At 40.0% G+C, this 26,070-nt stretch overlaps 1 protein-coding gene across 1 annotated transcript in view; it reads left to right on the top strand.

Moving 5' to 3' along the window:
• Positions 1–26,070, top strand: part of LOC123830592 (ubiquitin-conjugating enzyme E2 E2) — a 260,315-nt gene that overhangs the window by 190,041 nt on the left and 44,204 nt on the right. The window contains exon 4 of the mRNA XM_045856985.1: positions 1,188–1,320. Within this exon, the coding sequence (XP_045712941.1) occupies positions 1,188–1,320 (133 nt within the window). The remainder of the gene's footprint in view (positions 1–1,187; positions 1,321–26,070) is intronic.

The raw sequence follows: 26,070 nt of genomic DNA, 5'->3' as shown, positions 1-26,070 counted from the left end.
TCTATTGAATTATTGCTTTTTTTTCTACTTAATCTCTTAATGAGGTAGATTCATTAATGCTTTTCTGTTATTAAACCATCTTTGCATTCCCAGAATAATCCCAACTTGGTTTTAGATGCATGCTTTTTTATACACTATTCAACAGTGCCGGGGTTTTTTTTTGGGGGGGGGGTTATAGATATAAACTAATTTCAGAATGAGAGAAGCCAAATCTCTGTTGACAGTAAAATCTTTCCCACACAACTTCACAGGGTCGTCCACCTTGCTGCAGGACACAAGGACAATCTTTGGTTTTAGGTGTAGATATTAGCTTGATAGAGCGCAAAGAACACCAGAAGCTTGATTGTTTTTGCCTTTCTGCTCACCTGAGAGAAGTAGCACAATTCTGTTGGCTCGTGTGGGCCTTTCCTTCCTCGGCGAGTTTCTCTGAGACCCGGAGACATGTGTTTGCTTTTAGTAGCCACGGAGCTTTGCTGGCTTTGCTCGTGGTCCATCAGCATCCAACAAACATTTATGTACTAGACACTAAGGACAAGGCAAAATATGTTAGGTCTATTTCTCAAGGAACTTCTGTTCTAGGGAGGGACAGAAAAAGTAAACGGTTACAAAACACAGTTAGGAAGTGAACTGAAATGTCCTATCTCCTGCAGACCACACCAGTGGTGATGGGGTGGAGGGAATGGGTAGGGCGTCTCTGGGTGGAGACAGAGATATGGAGAATCGATGAGATATGATACTCGAGCTGAATTTTATGGATGATGAACATTTTCTGATCTCTGTGAACCTCATTTGTGTTCTCAGTTGTTAACAAAATGAATAGTAGACTCTTTTTTTCTCTCTAGCTGCTGTTTTGGCTTTGAAAATTTGTCTCTTTGGCCCTGTGACCATAGTACCCTTTTCAGAATGTCACAAGTAATTTCATGCTTTATTAAATATTTGTGCTTCCACCTGTGGTCTGTGGCCCTTGAGTCATAGATTTAGGGTTGTGAATGGCAGAGTCTTCTTTGTTCTCTTTTATTAATACCAACATATTTCATATATAGAATAGTGAGGATATCATAATGAACCTATTAACTTTGTTGTGTTTTTATGAAAATGCTCACTTTGTTATTACCATAAATAGATTTTTTTAAATTACAAGCTTTAGATAATCTCAAAGCACATTTCCTTTGTATGTCTTATTTCAGTGCCGGACCCAAAGGAGACAACATTTACGAATGGAGGTCAACTATATTGGGACCCCCGGGGTCTGTCTATGAAGGAGGGGTGTTCTTCCTGGACATTACCTTTTCACCAGACTATCCATTTAAACCCCCTAAGGTCAGTATGAAGTATTCATTCATTTTTAGCAATATATGTTGTTATATATGTGTATATACATACATATTCTTAAATATATCAGTGCAGGAATCAATGTCTATTCTGTTAGCATAGACAACGTCCCAGGGCTGAGTGTGTGTAAAAGAGGGCAGAATGCGCAAAATTACAGGTTATTCCTCCCCCACACCAAGGCCTTTATTCACATCTCGTCACTTTTTCTCGTCCTTTCTCAGGGTCCCCTTTCTGTGGTGTATGTTTAAGTGTAACATTAGACAGCATGTTAGGGCTGAACGTAGGGGAGTCACACTGGGCTGCGGCCAGCCCTGGAGCTTGAAGCCAGAGCCAAGCCCCCTGAACCAGACTAAAGGTGGAGGGAGCCCCCGCAAGGCCAGGCTTATGGCACCAGCTGTGGAGCTTTGAGTTTGGGGCTCCGCTGTTCAGCTGCTCTCCCGAAGGAGACATGTGCACTGGGACGGAAAGTGTGACCCACAGGACTTTAAAAATCATGCCAAGAAAATTCAGTAAAGAGGTGTTTTAATAGTCCATTAGTGCAAATGATTGATTAATTGAAATGCATAATAAATGACTAGAGAAAGTGCAAGAGTACAATGTAATGAGAACACGGGAGAATGTGCACTTATTTAAATTGAGATTATGTACTTTCAGAATTCTCTACATTCCTTTCTATTGCCTATAAGTCAGTCATTTGACAAGTGTAAATTTGCTCTCCACTTTGGAAAGGAAAAGACCCTGAGGACACTGACTCCATGTATTGAGTACCAAGAAAGAATTCTCATTCAACATGACTTACCTCTCAGTGTAGAAGGAAGTAAAACTTATTTGAGTTGCAGGTTGGAGTGAACAATTTTAAAAGGCAATAGCAGCCCAGGCTGGGTTGTTCACTCAGCTGGTTGCAGCATTGTCCTGTGCACCAAAAGGTTGCGGGTTTTATTCCCAGTCAGAGCACATACCTAAGCCATGGCACCTGTGAGAGACAACCAGATGTTTCTCTCTCACATGGATGTTTCTTAATCAGTCTCTCTCCACCCCACTTCCTATCTCTCTAAAATTAATAAATATATCCTCAGGGGAGGACTAAAAAAAGAAAAAGAAAAGCAAGAATAAGACCTTCACCCTGACTTTCTGTAATTATCTTCCCTTTCTCCTGCTTTTCCCCTCTCTTCCTTTCTTTCTTCTATTCCATTGATGCTTGTATATTGTTTTGAATTCAAAACAAAAACGCCCTGGCTGGTATGGCTCAGTGGCTTGAGTGCTGGCCTGTGAACTGAAGGGTTGCAGGTTCAGTTCCCAGTCAGGACGCATGCCTGGGTTGCAGACCAGGTCCCTAATAGGGAGCACAGGAGAGGCAACCACACATTGATGTTTCTCTCCCTTTCTCCCTCCCCTCTCCCTCTCTAAAAATAAATAAATAAAATCTTTCTTAAAAAAGCAATAACTATTAATTCTCCTTTACCAAAGGAGAAATCAAGGTGTGGAGAAACTAAATAAGTTGTTCATTATTATGCAGCAAGCAAATAGTGCTACCAGGACTTGAACCCAGGAAGTCTGGCTCCAACGCTTATTTTTCTTACTACTTTACACAATATGTTGTATCCAAGCTGACAGAGTTGGTGGCACTGGTGACCACCCAGAGCTGCATTTGGTAGGTTTTCGGTGACAAAGCCATAGTACATCTAATACTGATATTTTCTCCTTCTACTGAATGAGACCCCGTATGTCTTTCCATTCTATTTGGACCACCCTCTGAATCACCGGGAGTGCCTGTTGCAGCGCCAGTGCAGGCAGGAGGACCCTTTCTGGCAGCCTCCTCGGTGACGGAAGTCCAGGGCAGGAGAGAGGGGCGCACACTCAGGCCAGGTGGTCGTGCTGCCTCTGGGTCTGCTGTGGTTCTGTGAGTGTGTCCGAAAATGTGTGGGCTCATCCAAGTTCTACATGACAGAAATGTGTAGATCAAACAGAGGTAGAAGGGAGAGTTAGTAAGTTAGCTAAAATAATTCCATTTCCGAAAAGGCCTCAATGGACTGGAAGGATAGGGCAGAACTAACAAGATGGAATTTAACCTGGCTAAAAGTGTACTATTTCATTGAGAATCAGAAAGAAATCATGATGCAAGATAGATGAGAGAGAAACCTGCTTTATTTTCATGTAAGTAAAATTTGTGGGCTCTTGGCTGACTAAAATACTATGGGAATTTGAGGTTCTTAAAGGCTAAAGGAGAAATTTTTAGAAGTACAATCTCCAGGACTTTGAACCAATCACAGTGTCTCAGGTGCCTCACTCACTTCTAAGCTCCTTATTTTAAGGACAAACCAATAATCTGGGAAGGGAAAGAGAGCTTTTAGCAGTCTCAAGTCTCTTCACTGGGTCAAGCACCGTAGTGGGCATAAGCTGTGCAGCTTATTTCTCCTCCCGAACACCCAAGTAAGGCTAGGGTGTTCCCTTTCACAGATGATGAAGCTTAAAGAGGTTTTCCAGTAATGTACGACCAAGATCTACTGAACCTCTGACTCCAGGGACCGCGTACTTTCCACTGAGTTATACACAGCCACACTGTAGGAGGTTTACGAGTATTGTAAAAATAGCACGTGGGAGGAACGTTGTATCTGTGCTCAGATGTTTCAGGAACTCTGTGGTGTGGGCTGGGGTTAGGCTCTACCCTGGATGGCTGGATGGGACAGAAATAGAAGTGGGAGGGCATCAGTTACAGGAAAGTAGATTTCAGTTCTACATGAGGAATATCTGACCCATAGCCGGACAGTCTGCTTTTGAATAGCTACTTGGTTTCCCTCTACTGGGAGTGGTAAAAAAAAAAAAAAACGAATTAATGCCTCTCAAGAATATTACCAGAAAAATGAAATCCCTCTACTGAGTGAATTTGATAAGGCAATGTCTCAGGACAAAGAAAAACCAAACTTTGGTCATTCACATCACAATTTAAATGCACATTTACTAAAAACCTATAGGAAGTTTTTCAGAGCGTATTGTCACCACTAATTTATCAGCTTTAGAAATTGAATTTTGTAGGCAGATACGCATTACTCTAAGGGAGGAGGAAAGTGTGTGAGTGTCTCAACAGCTGTTAACTAAAACAAAGACTTTTATTAAGAGTTTTCGAGTACTGAGCCTATGCATTTTCTAGTCTTCTGTTAATCTATATAATCCATGTTTGGGGTTAAGTTTTGTTTTTTTCTTCTGTTGCCCTCATCCTATGCTCTTTTCCAACAACCTTGAGCACACGTTTTGATTCAGTCAGCATTTTCCAGCGCTCTGAAGACTGAACCCAAGGTAGCAGTGGGTGTCAGGGAGAATTGTTGGTAAGAGCAGAGGTTCAGAAATAAACCTGATTGGCTATCCAATGGTTATCAGATATGCATATCATAAAATTAGTCTGTAGTATGATTGGATTCATGAGATGAACTTTACCCAAACTCTCATACTTGGAAGCTTTAGGGAGGACTTGTATATACCATAGTACTCAAGTATATTGCTTCAAGGTCAGGGGAGTGATTTAGATGACTCTTCTTGCCGCAGGGCCTTTTTGGGAGTAGGGCTTCATCAGTTTGAACATCTCACACTTCAGCACCTGATTTTTCAAAATCAGAGATGAATTACTTCAATTCACCTAAATTCTAATAAGGCAAGCAAAACAATGTTCATGAGTATGCAGTGCTCATTATACGTAGTATACTACATTGAAATAGGTTGAGTATTTGTTGTACTTTCAAATGCTGTATCTCAGTACAGTTGTTGTACCTTTATTTTTATACATGTGATCAGTGTGTTTGTGCATCTTTTACTAAATCTACACCATTTTTGTTTGTATAACAGTATTAATTGTATCTTAAGTATCTAATACCAAGTTTTGAGTGGAATTGTTAATCACTAGTAATATTATTTCTCTGGGGAAATATGTGTTTAATGAAACTCTAGAAATAACCATGGATTGTGGCCCAAAAGAAAAGCATAATGAATTGCTGGTATGTTCCCAAGTTTTTTAATACTGTATTTCTTTTTCAATGTAAACGTACATTTTAATGTTACAATTCAGATATCTATTTATTCTTACTTTTTTTCCTTGAATTTTGGTTGTGGGGGGGCTAACACTGGTCAACAAAATTACACGGGTTTCAGGTTCCCGATTCCACAACACACCATCTGTGCACTGCGTTGTGTGTTCGCCACCCCCAGTCACGTCTCCTTCCTTCACCGTTTGTGCCCCCATATCTCCTTCCCTCCCCCAACCCCCCCCCAGCAGTCACCAAATGTTGTCCCTGTCCAGGACTTTTTTCCTTTTTCTGTTTTTTTTCTGTTCCTCCATCATCCCCACTCAGCCCCCACCCCACAGCTGTTAGCCAGCTCTCTATCTCTGAATCTGTTTCAGATAGCTCTTTTTTAAAGGAGAAATTGCTTTATATTGTACCAGGGATTACATTTTCTTATTTATTTTATAGATAATTACTTCTGTGCTCAAAACCTATACTTTTTTGTTTTAAAAGTCTCATGCATATTTTAGTATTTCAACTTTACAAATGTCTACACATTTTAATAGAATAAAAAGTAATTATAGATAAGTACAAGGAAAAATTTTAAATTACCTATAATCTCAATCCAGAAAGTAATTATACCATTTTTTCTTTGAAATTTTTGTTCTCTGCCTACATGTGTATACATACAACTATGTCTTTGTGTATACACACAGATTTATATGCACATAAATATTGGGACATATTCCTCATGATTTAAGAATAAATTTTTTACCTAACGTTGTATATTCACCCAACACTATATATATGTGTCTCCAAAAAACACGTAACTACATAACAATTACTGAGGCTCTGAAGTGTTCAATTACATAAATATATCAAATATAATTTATTTTCTGCAAATGGGCATTTAAGTTCTTGTCAGAATTCTGTTATAATCGTGATGTGATGAACATCTTTATGATCACATATTTTTATATACTTGCAATGTTATTTCCTGAGGCAATTTTGTTGACATGGGACTCTTGGGTAGATGGGTTCACACACTTGTAGAATTTTGATCAAGGTGGGCCAATTGCCCACCAGAAAAATTGTGTTGGCTTACATCACTGTCACCCAAATATTATGGTCTGAAACACTCCTCCACTCCCGGAATTCCTCATCTTTTTTAATATCTGCCGTTCTAATAGATGAAAAGTGATACCTTGCACTTGCTTTAATTTTCATTTATTTTACTACCGATGAGATGTAGAATCATTTTCACATTTTCTTTTGTTCTGTTATTTCTGCTTTTGTGAATAATGTGCAAGTTTTTTTTAAGTCTCACACCTAATAAAATTAGCAAGTGTACTTGAAAAATTCAGAAGCAAAACCATAAAATGTTTTCATCCTGTGTTATTTTTTTCGACTAAAAACACTTTGGAAATATTGTGACACGATGTCTCATGTTTTACCGAGCTTCTAGTGATGTAACATCCTAACTAAGGGGTCATGTTAGATTACAGGCTGGATTTTTGTTTTGTTGTTATCTTTTTAAGGTTTTATTCATTTATTTTTAGAGAGAGGGGAAGGGAGGGAGAAAGAGGGGGAGATACATCTATCGGTTGCCTCTCGCACACCCCCATTTGGAGATCTGGCCCACAACCCGGGCATGTGCCATGACTGGGAATCGAACTGAAGACCTTTCAGTTCTCAGGCCAGCACTCAGTCCACTGAGCCACACCGGCCAGGGCTGGATCTTTGTTTTTACAGTAGAAACACGTAGAGGTAGCTAATTCGTAGTTTGGCTTTTTCTGTCACCCTGTGGGTCTGGATATTTTATTTAAAAAAAAAAGTGGGCATTCTAAGCAGATTTAAAAGTAGATCGGTAGGAGGATCAAGCGTGTTTGTTACTTATTTTTAGTATCTCGGACAACCTCTGCACTACTCAGACGTGCTGTCTCAGTGTTTAGATCTATTACTGGGAGAATCGTTTTCTTCGGTGATGCCAGTAGATATTTTCCAAAATGGAGTGATGGTAAAACTTGTACCTAAGATGTTTAAAAACTAACAATAAAAACTAAACCACATGCATATCAATATCTAAAACCTTTTTAATATAGTTTGTTCTTTCATTACAAATTTTATCAAATATAATTTAAGATAAATCTGTCAGAGAATATTACATGTTTAATGGGGGTTTGGGGTATGTTTTTTTAAAATTGAATGATGAACTGCTTACTAATGAGATGTCAGCTAGTAGGAAAGGCTTTACATGCTTTCAGACAATAAAATAGATACTTTAGGTCCATCAAATTTTCAAAATCTTCATTTGGTTATCCTCATTAGATTTTAAGCTTCAATTGACAAGTCAAGGCTAATAGTGAATAAAATAGCTAGCTAGTTACAGTGAGAAGCAATGATATCCATTTAAAAGCCAGAGATAGGCTTATATCTGAAGTACAGCAAGGAATTCCACAATGCTGTTCTCACTAGGTTGTTATCATTGGCTTGTTTTTGGTGCTCCTGCTACTGCTCAGAGTAAAAAAGTTGACAGTGTCCCCCAGGATTGTCGGAAGGAGCAATGGTTTCCATCTGTGAACCCGACTGTCTACTCATTTGCTCCGGCCTTGAGGAAAGAACACACTTGTCATGGAGTAACATGAATTAACTTGTTTTTAACCTGAGTTCATATATTCACACAAAGCCTTGGCCATGAATCAAGTGCTTTCACACACACCGAATTGCCTATTTGACAGCTCTGGTTGAACTTCCAGCAGTCGCCTCAAACTTAACTGTTCCAAAATAAACTGCGGATTACACAACCTTACCCCGCTCCTGCCAAAGCAGCTCCTCCAGTCTTCCTCATCTCAATGAATGGAAACTCAGGTTTTCCACTCGGTAAAGCTAAGCACCTTGCAGTCACCCTTGACTCCTCTCATGCAGCCTAGCTAGACCCCGTCTTCCTGGCTCAAAATGAACATTCAAAACAAATCCAGGCTCCAACCGTTTCTCATCACTTCTCCACAGTAACACTCTGGCCTGAGCCACCGAGTTCAGAACTGCTCCCCGCCCCCAGTTTTCACAGGAAGTCTGGTCTCCCTGCTCCCACCTTACTCCTCCCGCAGTGTACACCCCTACACCGAATGCTCCTCTTGTCATGTAAGTCAGTGGTGTCAGTTCTTAAGACCCTTCAGAACTCTCCTTGTTCACAATATAGTTTTCACAATCTCCAGTTCACTCTTAACTCACACACTAAGCATGCTCCTGCCACAGAGCCTTCGCATCTCCCCTCCTGTCTGCCTGCACGGTCTGCCCCCACCAACTGCCGTGCCTCACTCCACTTCTCTCATGTCTGCTCAAATGTCACCTTTTCAGAGAAGCTCTTGTGCGACAACTCCCAACCACCTGTGCTCTCTCTGAGCTTCCCCGCCACCACTAACCACACTTGATTTTTCCCCATAGCACCTTGCCCTCCTGCATTATACATTTCTTTGTTTATGAATTTATTATGTTTCCCTTTCTCCAGTTAGCACGCAAACTCCAAGGTCACAGGGAGTTCATCACTTTTGCTGTCTTTCTCCTGTATTCCCAGCACCTAGAGCAATGCCTGGTGATTCAGTAGGCATTCAGTAGAAATGTGTTGAGTTCATTTAATCCTTGCAACTTTGCGGTAAAGGCACTATCCATTGTCTCCTGCCCCACCCTGTGGATCAGAAAGCTGAGGCCCAGCAGTGGCTGAGTGGTACGCAGGTCACATGGGAAATAGGTAGCAGAACTGGAACTCAAACCCAGTTCTAAACTGAATCTCTGGAAGAAGGACTCGTTCTTAGGTTTTATGCTCTGGTGTAAGTTAATTATAACAGGTCAATCTCTAGACCAGGTGTGCTGGGAGGGAGACGAGAGGGGTGATACAAGGAGGGAAGAACGTTAGGAAGAGATTCCAAGCGCTTGTCTTTCACGTTGGCCCAGGGTCCTCTTTCCAAGGGCACCCCGAGTTTCCTCCAGTGTGTTCCTAGTTCACAGACACTGAAGTGTTCAGGACTTCAGAGTCGAACAGTGAGTACAGATTTCTGGATTTTGCTAGCCTTCAGCTAAAGAAGTAATTTCACATTGTGCAGGTCATTTTCACACTTAACTAGTGTCAAAAATAGCCTGCGTTCCCAGTGTCCTAACTGGGCTATTGCTTGCATGTCATGAGAGAGTCCGCCGTTTCTCTTTTTAGTGCACTCTCCTCTTTGATGAACCTTTTTAAAGTGTGCCATGATACATTTCAATGTTGTGTGAAATCTTTAAATGGATGTGATGAATAAAAGTGGATCAAAACAGTGGTCATTGTCTTCCTGCTTTTAAAACAGCCCAGAGTGGACCCATCTGTGTGTCCAGCTGCCACCCCCAGCTGCCACCAGTTTAGAAAGTATTAAGAAGTAGGACTGAATTTTGTTTGTTTGTTTGTTTGTTTGTTTGTTTTTAAGTAAAGGGATACCAACTTTATTTGTTCTACACTGAACTGACTGTGGCTACAAGCTAATAGAAAAGGAGGCTGAAAGGAAGTTATACTCAGTCATATTTGGGGGAAATCCCTCTCTCCCTTGCTTGGTATAGTCTAATTCAGTTCCAAATTTGGAAGAAAGGCCTTTCATTTACCCTTGTCTCCTCTGAAATGCTTTTTGCCCAAGCCAGCATAATCTATTCAGGTTGAATCAACTCAGCTGCCTGCACCTTTGCCCAAGCTCTGACGGAGTAGGTGTGTGATGGGCCCCTCTGATACCTACTGACACTCCCCTGTCAGCCTTGCCATAGAGGCAAGGGTTTCAGACAAGTATCTTGCCATGTCCCTCCATCTCTGGAGTTCCTTTCTCTATGGAATGTGACCTCACTCCAAATGGGAATTGGTGTTTGTTGATATTACTGTCGGCGTAACTGGGAGGAGTGGACAGGCCTAAATTCCTTCACAAAGGATGTTTTTTTACAGTGAGGTGGAATGAACAAAGCACGGGAGTGAGGCCGTCAGGTGTTTGGAAAATGAGGAGCTCCGTTGTTGTCAGGCTCAGGGAAAGATGGCAGCTCACTCATCACAGAGAGATGACCTTTCCAAAGAAAGGTCCACAGATCCAGACGAGTGACACTCCCCTCACAAAGGTTTTCTGAAGAGAAGAGGGCGGGGTACCTTCAAGATGAAGTCTTCAGGATCCCAGACATCAAAGAGTGGGGACCCACTAGTCCCAGAAAACAGAACACTGGGAACTCAGAAACACTGCAGGTCTCACAGAAAGTTCAAGGGCAGTAAGGTGATGTGAAGGGAATAGTCTTGTAAAGGAAAAAATGTTCTGCACGTCTGAGTTGGAAAAAGCTTCAAATCTGGCATTTTACTAACCTCATAGGAAAGAGCCCCTGGTGGAACCAGATCGAGACACAGAACAGACACCCTGTCTTCATTAAGTGTCTAATTGTTTTAAATAAGACAGGGATTTTTTTACATTGATTTTTGAGAGAAAGAGAAGGGTGGGGAGAGAGAAAAACGTCGATCTGAGGTTCCACTCATGTATGCATCCATTGGTTGATTCTTGTATGTGCCCTGACCAGGGATCAAACCTGCAGCTTTGGCTCATGGGAAGACACTCCAGTCAGCTGAGTTACCCAGCCAGGGCAAGGGTCTGTAAGCTTAAAAACAAATTTTATCATGCACTTGAGAATTGGGATGGGGAGATGGTATTCTACACATTAAAAAATATTGTATTCTCTACTTTATTTAGATGTGTTACTTGTTTGAATAGCTACGTGTAATGTTACTTTGTTCAAGCTTGGATACAATAGGGAGGTCTGAGTTAATTTTTAAGACTACCCTACCAGTCAAATATTAACCCCTGTATGGCAATGATTAATTTTCCTTGAGGTTTTTTTTTCTTAGAGTTGGAGCTGGAGCTCTTGATAAGTTGCTTAAACAGATCTCCTGTTAGAGGAGATCCAAGGAAAATTAGAGAAAGGATTGTTCTCACTTCCCAGCTGGCCAAGATCAGAGTCCATATGTAGTCATGACTCAGGGGGAAGTATGATAAACTGGTCTTTCCCTGTGGAAAATGAAGAGAAACAAAGTCAGACTTTAAGGTTGGAAATAAACAGATTGAGGATCAGATAGCTACACTGATTCATACAGGTGTGGGTAGCTATTCTAAGCAATCAGGTACATTTTTGTATGGTGTCAATATGTTAGCAGAAACCTACCAAAAATTCTTGTAAGTTGGTTGCTTTTTTAAATGCATTTTAAGACTAACCTATAAAGCAGAGATTTATTGAGCCCTTACTACTTTCAAGGTCTCCTATATATAAAGATGAATGAGACACAGTTCCAGGGAGCATGAAGACAAGGAGAATAATAGGTGGGAGCTGATACAGTAGTCCGGGCTGAAAAATATGGAGGTTGAATTTTGGAGGATGAAGACAGGGTAACAACATACAAGGGAAGAGCCAAAAAACAAACAAAATTTATTTATTAAAAAATTGTGTATTTATTTTTACACGTTTAAACTTAAGTCCCCTTCAAAGTACTCTCCATCTGGTGCAACACTTATCAAGATGATTTTTTCCACAGTTTTTGAACTCATCAATTTTGATGCCTTTTAGTGCTTCTGTTGTGTTTCTGTTTCACCTCTTCCACATCGGTAAAACATTTCCCTTTGAGGACTTTTTTTAATCACAAAACACAAAACAAGTTGTTCAGGGCAAGATCTGGTGAACAGGGAGGGTGGGGCTCAGGGGTTGTGCAGTTTTTTGTCAAAAACTTCTGAACACTCAATGTGGTATGGGCAGGTGCACTTGTAAATCACCCGTCGTGAAATAGGCAAGCACGTTGAAAGAGTTTTCAAAACAAAATCACTGAAGCCAAACGCAGCCTCTCACAACAATACCAGCTGCTGCACTGATACAGATGAGTTCCTAGAACACACACCTAGTGGGGGGAGCCTGTACTATAATGGGCCTACCCTCCAGAAGATAATTCTGATGTTTTGGGAGTCCCCCTTATATGAGGGGTTTTTTTTTTTCATTTGTTTATTCAGTAAATATGTGTGTGCCATATACTAGTCCAGATACTGAACATACAGAGGTCTCTCATCTTGCATAGAGTTCACATTCCAACTATGATAGAGCAGGATTTTTCAACTTCAGCACGTGATTGACACCTTGGACTAGATAGGTGTTTGTCAGGGAGGGCTATTCTTTCCATTGTGAGATGCATCCCTGGCTTTACCCACTGGGCGCCAATAGCAGTCTCTCCCCCACATACACAATTTGTAACAAAAAATGTCTCCAGTTACTGCTAAATGTCCCCTGGAGCACTATTTCAGAAGTATCATTTGTATCCAGTGGTGTCTGATTTGAGACATCTGTGAGAACTCTGTGGTTGCTCATTTGAATGACCAAGTGGAAACATTTCCTGCAAAGAACCAGTAGGATGTCCGGGTGGAAAGTGTTCATTAGGCAGCTTTACAGATCTACAGTTCACGTGAGGGATGTGAGCTAGAGACACAGATGGGGTGGCGGGGGCGGGGGGGGGGTCAGAATTCTAGAATAAATGGCCTCACCTACAAAAATGGGCAGTATCCCACCCAAACTGGGTTTTTGGAGCTATAAATTTCCAGAATGGATTTCCCAAAAACTGATGTTTGAAAAGATTAACAAAACTCACATTTTCTCTTTTTCATTATGTTCTCAGTGTTTCAGAATTGGGAAGTTATCTTCCACATAGAGTACAGAATAATGCCTCACAAAATATCATATTCTTATTAAGAGACTCATTAGTTAATAAATCATAAAAGCATGAACAATTAAAGCAGTCAGATAAATTAATCTTCCCACAAGGGCCTAAATAAGGACTGAAATAAATCAAAACAATTACCTGTGGTGGAAGGGCACTTCTGCAGGGGAATGGACCAAATGACCTTCTTTAAGCTCCCCTTGGGCCTTCGTTTCCGTGCCTAATTCCACTGACATCATGGTGGTTATGGTGAATTGTGTGCTCCACGTTACACTGTATTTTTAATGCCTGATATTTTACACTAACATTATACTGTACTTTACACTCATTATCTTACTTGATTCTCTCACTTGAGAGGCAGATTTCATTATCCCAAGAAACTAAAACTTAGATTAAGTAATGTGATTGGGATCACATGGCAGTCAACGCCAGGGCCAGGATTAGAACCCCTGGCCTCCTGCTCTCGGGTCCAGCAACCCCCACTCTTCACGCCTGAAGTAGCTGAGCTGTGAAGTGATCCTGCTAAAAGCACAGTAATTCAGTTTATTGCCAACAGCCATACTTTATTAAATTACCTTGCGTTCTTTTCTGTAGTTACTGCAAAACATCCTTTTCACTCTTTTTGTGGAGATTAGGTTAAATAAGGTTTTTTCTTTGGGCATTTGCCAAATCATAAACCTATCTATTACATATGTGTTTCCCCTTTACTTGTCTACTAACTTACTTTAATTTTTATCCCTGTAAATTATATAAAACAATAGTTTATACAACAAGGAAATTATATAAAGCATAATATATATGTTTATTTCAAGTTACTTCCAGTTATTTTCTTCTTTTCCTTTTCTTTTCCTTATCTTGTTCCCCTTCTCACTTGAAAACATCACCTATTCACCCTGGCTGGGTAGGTCAGTTGGTTAGAGTGTTGTCCTGATATGCCAAGGTTGCAGGTTCAATCCCCAGTCAGGACACATGAGAATCAACCAATGAATGCATAAATAAGTGGAGCAACAGATCAGTATTTCTCCCTCTCTCCCCCTCCTCCTTCTTTCTAAAAATCAATAAAAAATGTAAAAAAATCACTTATTCTTTGGTGGTTTGCTTTTAAAACCAGATTATCTTATTTTAAAACATAGTTTCTCACCCTGACTGGGTAGCTCATTTGGTTGGAGCATTGTTCTGATACACCAAGGCTGCAAGTTCGATCCCTGGTCAGGGCACATACAAGAAACAACCAATGAATGCATAAGTAAGTGGAACAACAAATCAGTGTTTCTCTCTCTCTCTCCCTTCCTTCCTCCTCTCTCCTCCTTCTCCCTCCCCCTTCTTCTCTCTAAAACCAACAAAAAAATTTTACATTAAAACTTTAATAGGTGATATATATGCATACACACATACATGCAGTAAAATGTTCTTAACAACACAAAAGATGTACGGTAAACTTAAGTCTTCCTACCTGTTGCCTAGTCATTTCATTCCCCTTCCAAAGACTTATTTTTCTTCATTTGCTTTCTTCACTTATCATCTTCAAGATTATCCCGTATTCATATATATATAGATCAGCTCCATTATACAGGAGGGGGAAAAGTAGGGTTACAGTTTTTTATGAGGAAAATAATTCAATAATTAATAAATAACGATACAGAAATAAACTCTGTTTCAAGTACTCACAACTATAACCCTGCTTTTGCCCCATGCTATATTTCTTTGAATGGATGTACCATAATCTATTCACCAGGTTCCCTGCAGTGAGTACACAGATTATTTCCAGTATTTTGCCATCACAAATAATGTTTCACTTAGTATCTTTGCACATAATGTCTTTGCGGACTTGTGTAAATATGTTTGTAGGATAAGTTCCTAGAGTTGGAATTGTTACAGTGAAGACTGTATGAAGTGTTCCATGTCAGTAGGTACTGCCAGACTGCTCTGCAGAAGTCGTACCCAGTCAACACTCCAGCTCAGATGCACCTGCCTCTTCCCTGCACCCTCACCAGTGCTATGTGGCACCACCAAACATTTTTTGACCTTTACCAATCTAATAGATAGGAAAGAATGTTAATTATAATTCCGTGTCTCTTATGAGTAAGAATACCTTTTCATGTGTCTGAAGGTTGGCCCTTCTCTTATTGAAAAGAAAGCTTATAGTAACCTACGCGCTTGACAGCTTCCAACCACATAACTTTTGATGACACTAAACTCTGGAACGTGGAATTTTGCTCTGTAAAAGAGAAAGTTGAATAATCTCTAAGAGTCCTTTAATCTCTGTCAGTGATTGGTCACTGCCCTGTTTAAAGCTCTTTGTGGCTTTCCACTGCACTGGACTAAAACGGAAACTTCTTACACTGGTCTGCAGTGCGGTCCTGACCTCTCCACCCGCCTCACCGCACAGCAGCCCCCTGGCCTCCTTCCTGCTCTCCGGGACCCGAGGGTTGCCGCTCCCTTTCCTGGGACGCCTCTGATCCAGGCGTCCTGTGAGCAGTGAGCAGCGCCTTGGCGTTCTGCAGGCCTCATCTTCAGGTCATCTGACGAGAGGTGCATTTCCTGGCCATCTTATTTAAACAGCCCCACGCTGGTTGCTGTCTGTTACTACAGCCGGATAACTTCTTTCATGAAACATTTCACAGTCTGACATTTGTACTTAATTTGTTGGCTGGTTTTATTTTCTGCCTACTCATATTAGACTGAGCTGAGGACAAAGACTTTTTTTTGTCTTGTAGTACCTGGCAAATAGTATTTTTGAAAAACCAAATACTCATTTTGCTTTATCGTGCCTTTAACACGTAAGAAATCTGTGCTCTGTTGGAGTGTTGAAACGCTCAGCGTGTGCACGTGGGTGCACATGTGTGCACCTTCGCATTCTTTCCCACAGAGTTGGGTACACCCGGAGGCCAGGGTCTGCCTTCTCCGTGAAGGTGTTTGTCCTGAGGGCACCCAAGCAGACCCAGTAGAAAGCAATGCACTTTATTTTAAAATAGTGAAAAGTAATATAATTTACCTTAAAATGCTTAAAATAAAGTGATACAGATATTGGCCTGAAACTTATTGGCAAGAAATTAATCCATGTTAAAGGAAAATCTTGAGTTTTTATTTCTATCTTGTTTGAAATGTTCTTGGTTTTATAAGTATCTGGGTTATATTTCATGCAGCCCATCTGTTGACACAAGTTACAAGCAAATAATTTGTATTTTTAAATATAGGCTTCAAATAATGCTCAGCATATGGGCCAAATTTTGCAAAGGGAAAAAATACTAGAATCCAATAATCAAGTATCTTTAACTGTAGCTGTCTACTTTCAGTAATATAGTATGAATATATCCTTTTCTGTGCCTTTTTTACAGCTATAGACGTCACGTGAAAGCCAAACCACTGTGTGTGGCTGTTTTCAGAGCCAGGCTTCAGCAAAGAAAACATGGAAACTTTGTCTTTGCTTCTGCCTTGCCCCATTGCACAACTGTCACTTCAGCTTTATTGAAACAGAAAATTCCTGGGGTGGAAATGCAAGTGTAGTAGAAAGGATAAATAAATTATGGTATATTTGTACAGTGGAATATTATATAACAGTGCGATGAGCACAACAATTAAAAACACAACAATGAACAATACATACGAACTTCACAAACATGATATTGAAAGAAAGACGATACTAAAGAATATGTACTGTGTGATTTCATTTATATCGGTTCAAAAACATGAAAAACTACTGTATAGAGAGGTAGGAGTCAGAATAGTGGTTACATTTGGGATGGGAAGAAACAAGTGAGATTTTGGGGGTGCTAACAATTCTACATTTTGTTCTAGGTTGCAGTTACTCATGTGTGTTCACTTTGTAAAAATTTGTCAAGCTGTGTGCTGATGGCTTGTGTCCTTTATATGTGTTATATTTTTCCAATAGTTTCCATTTTAAAAGCCCTATATTCTTACATTTAATCCAGATCTCCTCCATCTTGTAAAAAATATTGCTTTGAACCTAAATGTATTTTTTCTGTTGAATTTTTGTTTGTTTTAACCTATAGTTTGACATGTTTAGATCTTTTGCTTCTTCTCTTCTGACTGGTATGTTATTCATAGCTTTGATAAGTGTGTTTCTTATGTCTTTATTTTAGTTATTGGGGAGATGTTGGAAAAGGCAGGAGTAATTACACATCATTCCACTACAGAGCTTTTTCGTGCCCCCAGGTTATTTGGTCAGTCAGCAGATCTGCTAAACTTTGCTTCCTGAGCCTGTCCCACATGTACCAAACTGGGTTATTGTCTAGGCTGGAATTCTCTTTCTTGTCTACAAGTATACACTCACAATGCAGTTTGCAACAGCCCGATTTGCTTTTGGACCCCACTGTTTGCAATCACATAGATAATACCTCCCTAAGGCATAAAAGTCAAATTTATGACTGCCAGCCTGCTGTGTGCATTTTGGCACTATGTCAGTGCCATTGACAGTGGTGAAGGAGGAAAACATCTGAGACGTTTACTTGTGTGTATACCTACTGAAATGGCAAGAAGTTGTGAAGGGGTGTAACCAAAGAATTGTATGATCAACTCAGGTGTAACCAGTTGGCACAATACCAGCATTCAGGGTGAATCTGCTTGTGGCCCTCGGTCTATCACTTGACCTAGCACATTCTTTGAAAGATGTATTAGAAGACCTCACACTGAAACCAAGGTGGAGTTCAGATGTTCGATGTCTGCTCTATTCCCCAACCCGAAATTTTAATAACCATATTGAAAGGGGAAAAGGCGTGGCCCTCGGCACGGTGTTCAGCGTGTCTGTGTTCAGCGTGTCTGTGTTCAGCGTGTCCGTCCTCGGTCCCCGTCGATCACCACCTCACAGTCCAAGCACCAGCAAACTACCTGCTTCATCATCCTTTCTGGAAGTTTGTTAAAAGTGATACTTTTGTTAACAAAAGAAATAAACTTGAGTGTAATCGAATACAGTTGAAAACCTTTGCCTTCTCTCTGCCATCTGTTAACATTTCACTGTTACCTACTTTAAGGAGTGGTTCTCTTTTTTAACTTGCCACATTCTTGCTAGAGGAAACTTACTTTCTTTATATTTTTTGGTTTTGTTTTTAATTGGGTTTTTGTTGTTCCTGCTGGCTGGTTCTAAACCCATGAGGTTATTTCAATGGCAGGCTTTTAAGACAATTAAAGGGTAAAGGTAGGAACTGGTACCTGCCCTGGAGTAAAGGAGATCCACCCTGGCCCTCATGGAAGCTATGACCAGCGGGGAACAGACCCGTCAGTGACTAGCAAGGATAACCGTGCAGTGGGAACACCAGAGAAAGAGCACCTGAAGGATGGGAGCAGCTCCGCTCCCCTTGGAGAAAAGAAGTAGTATTTCTGACAAAAAAAAAAATCAGCACGCACAGAGGACTGCAATGTGGGACTTATTCAGGGTAAAGTGTTCCGTGGAACCAGGAACTTGCCTCATTGGGCCAGTGTGCCCCCTCTGGAAATGTAGAGTTCACCCTGTAAGCAATAAGCATGTGGAGGTAAAGATCACCCTTGAGGCAAATGGTGCATTGCAAGGGGAAGGAGAAACCAAAGAAAAAGTGTCCTGAAGGGAGGCAGTTGGAATAATCTCACGCAGTGCTTACGCATGCCTGAACTATCGTAGTGGCAAGGAGAAGGAAGGGGGAGATAGAGGAACTGATCGGGGTGGTGTCTGCTCCATAACTATCTCTCATGTTAACACCCCTGTTTGTTGCAGGATGCATTAGTATCCCTTTGTATTGTTTCTGACGATCTAAGCTTTTGGGCACAGTCATTGCTCTGCAGCCGAGAATGTACCAAGCCAGTAACTGCAGGTCGTGATGATGACACAGTGAGCAGTTTTCTCATAGACACATTTGACATCAGTCATCTTCTTGGTGAGCAATTTAGAAAAGGGGTGAAGAGATAACCCACAAACCCTCCCTATGCCAATCCTTTAAAATTTGGTTTGTACCTGCCTCTTTTATAATGCCTTCTGGGATTCTCCCCAGCCAGATGTCATCTATGCCGATCTGAACTCCAGAGCCCTGAGTTCCTCTCACGTAACATTTCACGGTTGTTGTCTGTGTGATTCTCTTATCTCTCTGCTACATGGTGAGGCAACTCAGGTTCAGGACTCCGCATGAGCATCCTGGCTTCTTTCTCCCACCCACCATCTCCAAGCTCCTTAATTCCAGGCAGTGCTCTGCAGTTAGAAGAGAGTCAGTGGATATTTGTTGAATAAATGAAAATTTATCTCTAATGTTCCTTTGTTCCATCTAAATTGAAGGCTTTTATCTTTATAATTGACAGCAAACATTCCTCAGAGCCAGAAATCATTTTATACTTTTATATCTTCCCTGGTTCTTAATACCTACCTATTTAGACTGTAGGCATCAATAAATACCTTCTTGGTTTGTTTACAGGCTAATTGATTATTTTGAAATTCTTAGCAGTAAGTACAAAGAGGAAAGGAACAAAATTTATGACATATTCACTGCAGCATCATCTCAGAAAAGGAGTATCACCTTCTGGTTTATATTTTCTTATATAAATGCTATTGATTAACTTGAGCTGTGTTTGAGCAAGTATTTGGGGCCTATAAAGGGATTGGTCACTGTCCACACTAGGTAACTCTAAACCAGTATCAAAACCACTGTCTGGTCATATCAAGCATACTCCTGAGGTTAAGCATCCTAAAATATCTAAATAAAAGTAAAATTTAAATGCAAATCAAATAGAAAATCAGTAAATACATTCAGAGAAAACTTTTTCCTCTTCCACTCCTACTTTGACGCCTAGTTGGGGGTTGAGGAGGAACACAACCATTTGATAGTCAAAGGCTTCTTACAGAGAAGCACCATTTATTTGCTCAGTAAATATATGTCCTCGCCCTGTTCGATGTGTGGCAGTGTGTGATGCCAGGGATATTGCAAAAAAAAAATCTCCTCTGTGCCGCACATTCTGGTGACCTTCAATCTAGGTAGGAAAAAAGAACTATACATGTACACAAAAGGTTAAGTTTAAATGTAATAAAAGTTCAGAAAAGGAATTGGGCACTATGACTGGAAATGGCAAAGGAACGTTCCATAAAAGATGGATAGCTTTTCCATAGATAAAAGAAGATACTGAGTTCTCAGGATGCAGGGTGGCAGAAGTTTGAAGTGGGAAAAAAGCAAGCTTGTTCTCCCAACCCTGTCCCAAACATGCTAATCTATTGCATATATGGAATTTGAATTTAAAGGGGCATCACATCCAAAGCAGTATATTTAGACATCATTTGAAACTTCGAAAATAGAAAAATAATCTGTTAACAATTGGTAGGTCTGTTCATCATAAATTTTAATTTTTTAATAAAAAGAATAATATATAAAGCAAAATAAGGTAGGAAGCATTTTCTCATTAAGTGCATACACACATGTACAGCCCCACATTTTGGACCACTGTTATCAGACCAGCTGAGAGTAGCAGGGGGAGAATTCCTAATGCAAATGTGATTTAGCTGGTCCTTGACGGAGGAAAGAAGAGAATATACGTTTATCGAGGTGCAGAATGACAATATTTTGAAGTATGGAAAGTACAAGCTTTCCCTCCTCACCAGAAATGGACACCATCTCTTGCAGGGAATTCGTTTAGTACATATGTATTGCCAATACCATAAACTCACTGTAAAAAAGTTTTTTTTAATGAGAGAAAGAGGGACATTTAAATTAATACATTCCTATTAATTAAAAATAAAAATACACACTAAAATGAAGTAACCAGATTAATTTCCTAAGGAGTATACTTCTCGATATTATTCTAGTCAAAAAAAAAAAAGATACTGAAGCTGAATGCATGCTGTAGAAGCAGAGGCGCTGGCAGAGAGAGTCGACTGTGTTATTGTAAATGTCAGTCACAGTGCCCCCTTGCCACATTTCCAGGTCGAAGGTTTAATAGCAACTTTGTTTATTTTCCTTAAGAGATTGTGTGGAAATGTAAAGATGTCAAAACTTTGCTAATTGTACATTTTTGGTATGTCTAGTTTATCGTATCTCAGTTACATCTCCGTCAAGCTGTTTTTAAAATACAAAAAATAAGAGATCATGTGAAGTAACAAATACAGACAAAAATAATAGAAAGAATATGTATATATATATTTTTTTTTCAATCAGGCAGCAGTATTAAGTTTACTCATAAAAATAATGCAAAACCATCTTCCCAATGCAGCACACAAAACTTCAGTTTGTGGGATTGCTTCAGTGATACTGCATTATCACCATAAGCCAAATCTGTAAGGCAAAATGGTGAAGGGGAGATATGTTTCCACCCTTCTCCGTTACTGTTAGAGATGAAAAAAGCCTAATTCTGTGGCAGCAGTATCTTGTACCGGTAGTATCTACAGACAGGGTGTCTTCTTGTTCCTTCACTAAGCTAGATATAAAGTGAGAAAAATGTGTGTTACATTAGTCAACAGTGTTTGAGAAACTACTCTTTCTACACTCTAATATCAAACTCAAGATTTGGCTTAAAATGTTTGATAATGAAAATGTAATAACTAGAGAATTTCATGAAATGAGATGTATTCTTTTTTCCTCTATTGTTGACCTCTTTCGTGAGTTGCTTTTTATGGTCAGTGAACAATACAGTTTACTCCTCGCTAGGCCAGAAATATTCTATCGTGTGACTATAAAGTAATGATGCAGACTTTAAGCACATACCTGATAAGAGTTTTACCACATCTAAGAAGACGTAACCGTCCATCCATTAGAGTTGCGGGACCTCTGAAGACGTGCAGTGTGTCTTTGCAAACCTGAGCGCGTGTCAGTGTGATGGTGAACGTAACCGCCTTCCTGGGATGGTGTGCTGGACTTGACCACAGACGGGAGTTTTACTCCTTTGTTCTTTCATCTGTTTATATCACTAAGTAATTCTGACTGGGAAAGGAGAAAAATAATGAAAAACGGACCTAGGCAAACGTTTAAAGAAAAGTACATTCTTTTAATAATGTCAGAAGTACATGACTCAAACTGAAATTTAAAATTAATGTTTAAGACTATTATAATCACCACTGATGAAAATGTTAATCACAAAACTTGGAAAGGTGCCCTAACAAAAATTTGAATAACTAACAATACATTTCCTCTATAAATTTTACACCTGTCAGTTGATTACCCTCCGCTTTAATAAAAGGCAGTGTGACCCTAATTGTTGGAACATCAGAAGTTCTCGATCAGTTGTCTTTCTAGTCATAAGTTTGTGTGGTCTCTTTTCAAGTGTAAATGTTCTATGCTTTTCACTGGTTTATTGAGCAAATACATGTTAACACCCTACTATCCCCTGCAGGGGATAAAAATCAGTATCATAAAATCCTTGCTCTTGAGGATCTTACATAAATTTGTTCCCTTTATAGATAACATCCATTGTTGGCCTGTTACAAAAATTCATTCTTTAAATCTTTATTTAGGTCTGCATACAGCTATGCATTTTGTACACTGAAGTTGGCACTATTTAAAAGCCACATGTGGTACAGTTGTTTGCTTTTAAAAGATAATATTTTTTGTTGTGCCACAGCAGCCAGTTCTCTGCACACTGCAAAGTTGATGCTGCAAATCACAGGGAAAGAAAAAAGCCTCCTGGAGTTAAGATACGACTTCGGGGGCGGGGTGGGGGCGGGGGGGGGGGTAGGGATTGGGATTCAGACAGCAGGAATAGGACATTATAAAGTGGGAGTATATTTTTTCCACACAATTCTGAATCATTGCTATTTGACTCCTTTTTTAGAAACATACAGCATTTCGCCCTGGCTGGCATAGCTCAGTGGATTGAGAGCGGGCTGCGAACCAAAGTGTCGCAGGTTCGATTCCCAGCCAGGGTACATGCCTGGGTTGCAGGCCATAACCCCTAGCAACCACACATTGATGTTTCTCTCTCTCTCTCTCTCTATCTCCCTCCCTTCTCTCTCTAAAAGTAAATAAATAAAATCTTTAAAAAAAAATTAAAAAAAGAAACATATAGCATTTCCACACAGCCTTAGGGAAAATTAGCCTGTTGTGTTTTGGTTTGGGTTTTTGTAGTCTCACAGAGAACACTGGAGGGGAAAGGATGATGCTGGAACAGGCTTCAGAAGCCTGGAGACGTGTGTGAAGCGAGATGACCTAGAAGATGGAAACAGAGACTAGAGAGACAATGTCGGACATCACAGAATGGAAACAGAGATTAAAATGAGAACATATAAAGAATAGGAGAGGGACAGAAGAGACGGAAAGAGATTTGCTGGCATAAAAATAATAGACGTGAAAATTTAAAAAGAAAACAAACACATATAGTTATCATTAGACAAAAATAAGATTTGAGGGATCCTTCGTAATACTAAATATTCCTTCAGTAAACAACTAATTCTGGAGTACTTACCAGGAGGACAGAAAGAGATATGTGGGTAGTCATGCACTTCTGTCATCAGGTGAAAGCCTGTGTGCCTCTTTTTTTTAGGTAAGGGGCTGGGGGCGGGGGGGGCGGGACTCACACCCTTCCTTCCAGATGCCTGGGCCCAAGGAATCATTCAAGGGCCATTCTGTTGAAAGTCTAGAGAGTTCCTTCTCCTCTCTCTCATCTCTTCAGCAGGTGGGTTCCGGAGGGGATGAAGGCCACGATCAGAAATGGTCTGTCAGCCTCTGCTGGCGGTTCTTCACCTGCAGAGCCTGGGCCCCCTTCCCTACGTGCCTGTTTGGGGGGATCGCAGCTCGCGTTGCTCATCGTGTCTCCGTTTCCCCCTTCTTTTTTCTGTGTGCTCAGCCATTCAGACAGTACACCAGAAAAGCTTCCATGGTGTTGATCACATAAAGGCTGTGTCGTGAACTTAAGAATAAGTTAGGTAGTGTCCTCTACAGAGGGTTCATTTCATGAGGGGCCCGTTTAAGGTGGAACAGTATGTGACACCCCTCTCACAAATTTATAATAGACCCCTTTCATCATGGCATGCGGATCAAAAACTACAGAATTAAGAAGAGACTGCTCCTCATTTTATCACTCAGTGCCCATTTTTTATTCTTCCAATCAGATGTCAATCATATTTTGCTTTTCAAATAAGCTACCCAGCTAGCTGTTAGTTTTAGTATACAGTATTGTGAGTATTGGGTGAGTTCATGACAGCCACTCTGCACAGGTCTTTGGAGACTGTTCACTAGGATGCTCTAGATGCTGAGATTGAAGTTGCTCAAAGGTGAGGTAACTCTTAAGTAGCAGTGTTCAAGTCAAGTTAAGACATTGTTTGTGGGTTGTTGCTGTTTCTTCCCTGACTTGGTTTTCTTGCTTTCAGTAATCCCAGTAATCGCAGAGGTCACTTGATGTAATAAGAGCAGTAATAATAGTAATGAGCACCACTGAACATTTCCTCTCTTTGACCTGAGTTCTTATTTTACCAGAGTTTGGTCTGAAAACCTATTGAATCCTTATCATTAGCTTTTTCCCTCTGAAGTCAAACAGTTGTGATCTAGAGTTCACATAAATTTTATTATTCTCTTCCTGGGTTTCTTTTTTTATCACTTTCAAAAAAAACTTTTGTGATGCAGAGGTTTGGTGTGTATCTGTTTTCATTTATTTCCTATTTCCTTCTTCCTTTGTAACTTCTTTGCTTACTATAGGAATTGCCTCAATTAAGGCATTTAAATTCCTTTAAACCTATGTCTCAAGTCACTTTATCCATAAAAAGAGCATAATAACAGCACCCGCCTCGCAGGGTGATTGTGAAGATTAAATATTAAATTAGGTAATAAATGCATCACATAGAACAGTGCCTGGCACATAAGCATTGCGTAGTTGTTACCCATTTCAAATTTACTTTATTTCTTTTCTTTTTGGTTACAAGTTTCTGGGATATGCATGCCTGATTTTTTAATTTCAAGATGTAAAATATAAAGAACCACCACCATCACCATCCCTACTATACATGCAAGGTTCAGAAACTTTTATGGTATTTATAAACACTCTGCCACTTTCAAAGAATGTCTTTTGTATTTTATGTAGCACTCACTGAGAGAGTGGGCATTCGGCCAAATGTATAATTGCTGTTAATTTACTGTATCATTAACAATTAGATATTGTTTCACTTTAGACTCTGTTAAAATATAGTTTACTTCTGCACTGTTGTGGACCATGTGACAAAGCAAACTGTCATTTCTAGCTAGTCATTATGAATACTTTGACTTGTTTTGTATGTATATTGAATTATCAGTCTCTTAAAATTTAATGGCCATTTCATATGCTCACAAACATAAAATGTATTACTTCTTTCCCAAGCATTAAAAGAAGCCTGTATATTATTTCCATTTTACATTTAGGAAATCTGTAAATATGCTACAGCTTATGGAATTGCCTTGAGTAGTGTGAGAACTATAAAAAATATAAACAAAATAATTAGAGCATTCTCCTTTATATTTATGTCACTGTTTTAATTTCAGAGCAAATGTCATGGGGTCAGTTATTTATTATACACTTCACATGAAATCCTTTAAGTACCTCTGCTGTTGTGTTTCGTAATTAATCGTTGTTATATGTGAGACATTTCTGTAGCCACAAATCAGAAATGAATCACCTTCCTTCGGAATGTAGGTTCATTGGAAATTGGTTAAGCTCTGTCTTTTCTATACAGTACTAATTAATAAGAGTTGTTGGATCAGCATAGCCCCGCCTGATGGTTTTAAGGTCAGAGTTCAAGAGCATCTGTTCCTGATCCTGGGGAGGCCGGGCGGCGGGGGAGGTGATGCCCGTGGTGGGAATGTTAAACTCCAAGAGCTCTGGGTTCTGACTCTGGCGGACTCCCAGGCGTTGGTGGAGCGCCTGTTGTGTGTGTGCTCAGTGGATTAAGACAGTGGCGATGTATGAGTGATAGTCTGTGTACATGTTCAAGTTTAGATACCAGACCATCTTCATTTGCTCCCCAGGTGTTTGGGATTCAGCAATTTTGAATCTGTATATGATTGTTACTGGAAAACTTTTTAACCATCAAAACCTATTTATAAAAATAAAAACTCAGTCCTGGCTGGCGTAGCTCAGTGGATTGAG

The sequence above is a fragment of the Phyllostomus hastatus genome, unplaced genomic scaffold (assembly GCF_019186645.2).
Source record: "Phyllostomus hastatus isolate PE091 unplaced genomic scaffold, TTU_PhHast_1.1 phas_scaffold_129, whole genome shotgun sequence".
In the NCBI taxonomy this organism is placed as follows: Eukaryota; Metazoa; Chordata; class Mammalia; order Chiroptera; family Phyllostomidae; genus Phyllostomus; species Phyllostomus hastatus.
This window is presented reverse-complemented; position numbering and strand designations above follow the sequence as displayed.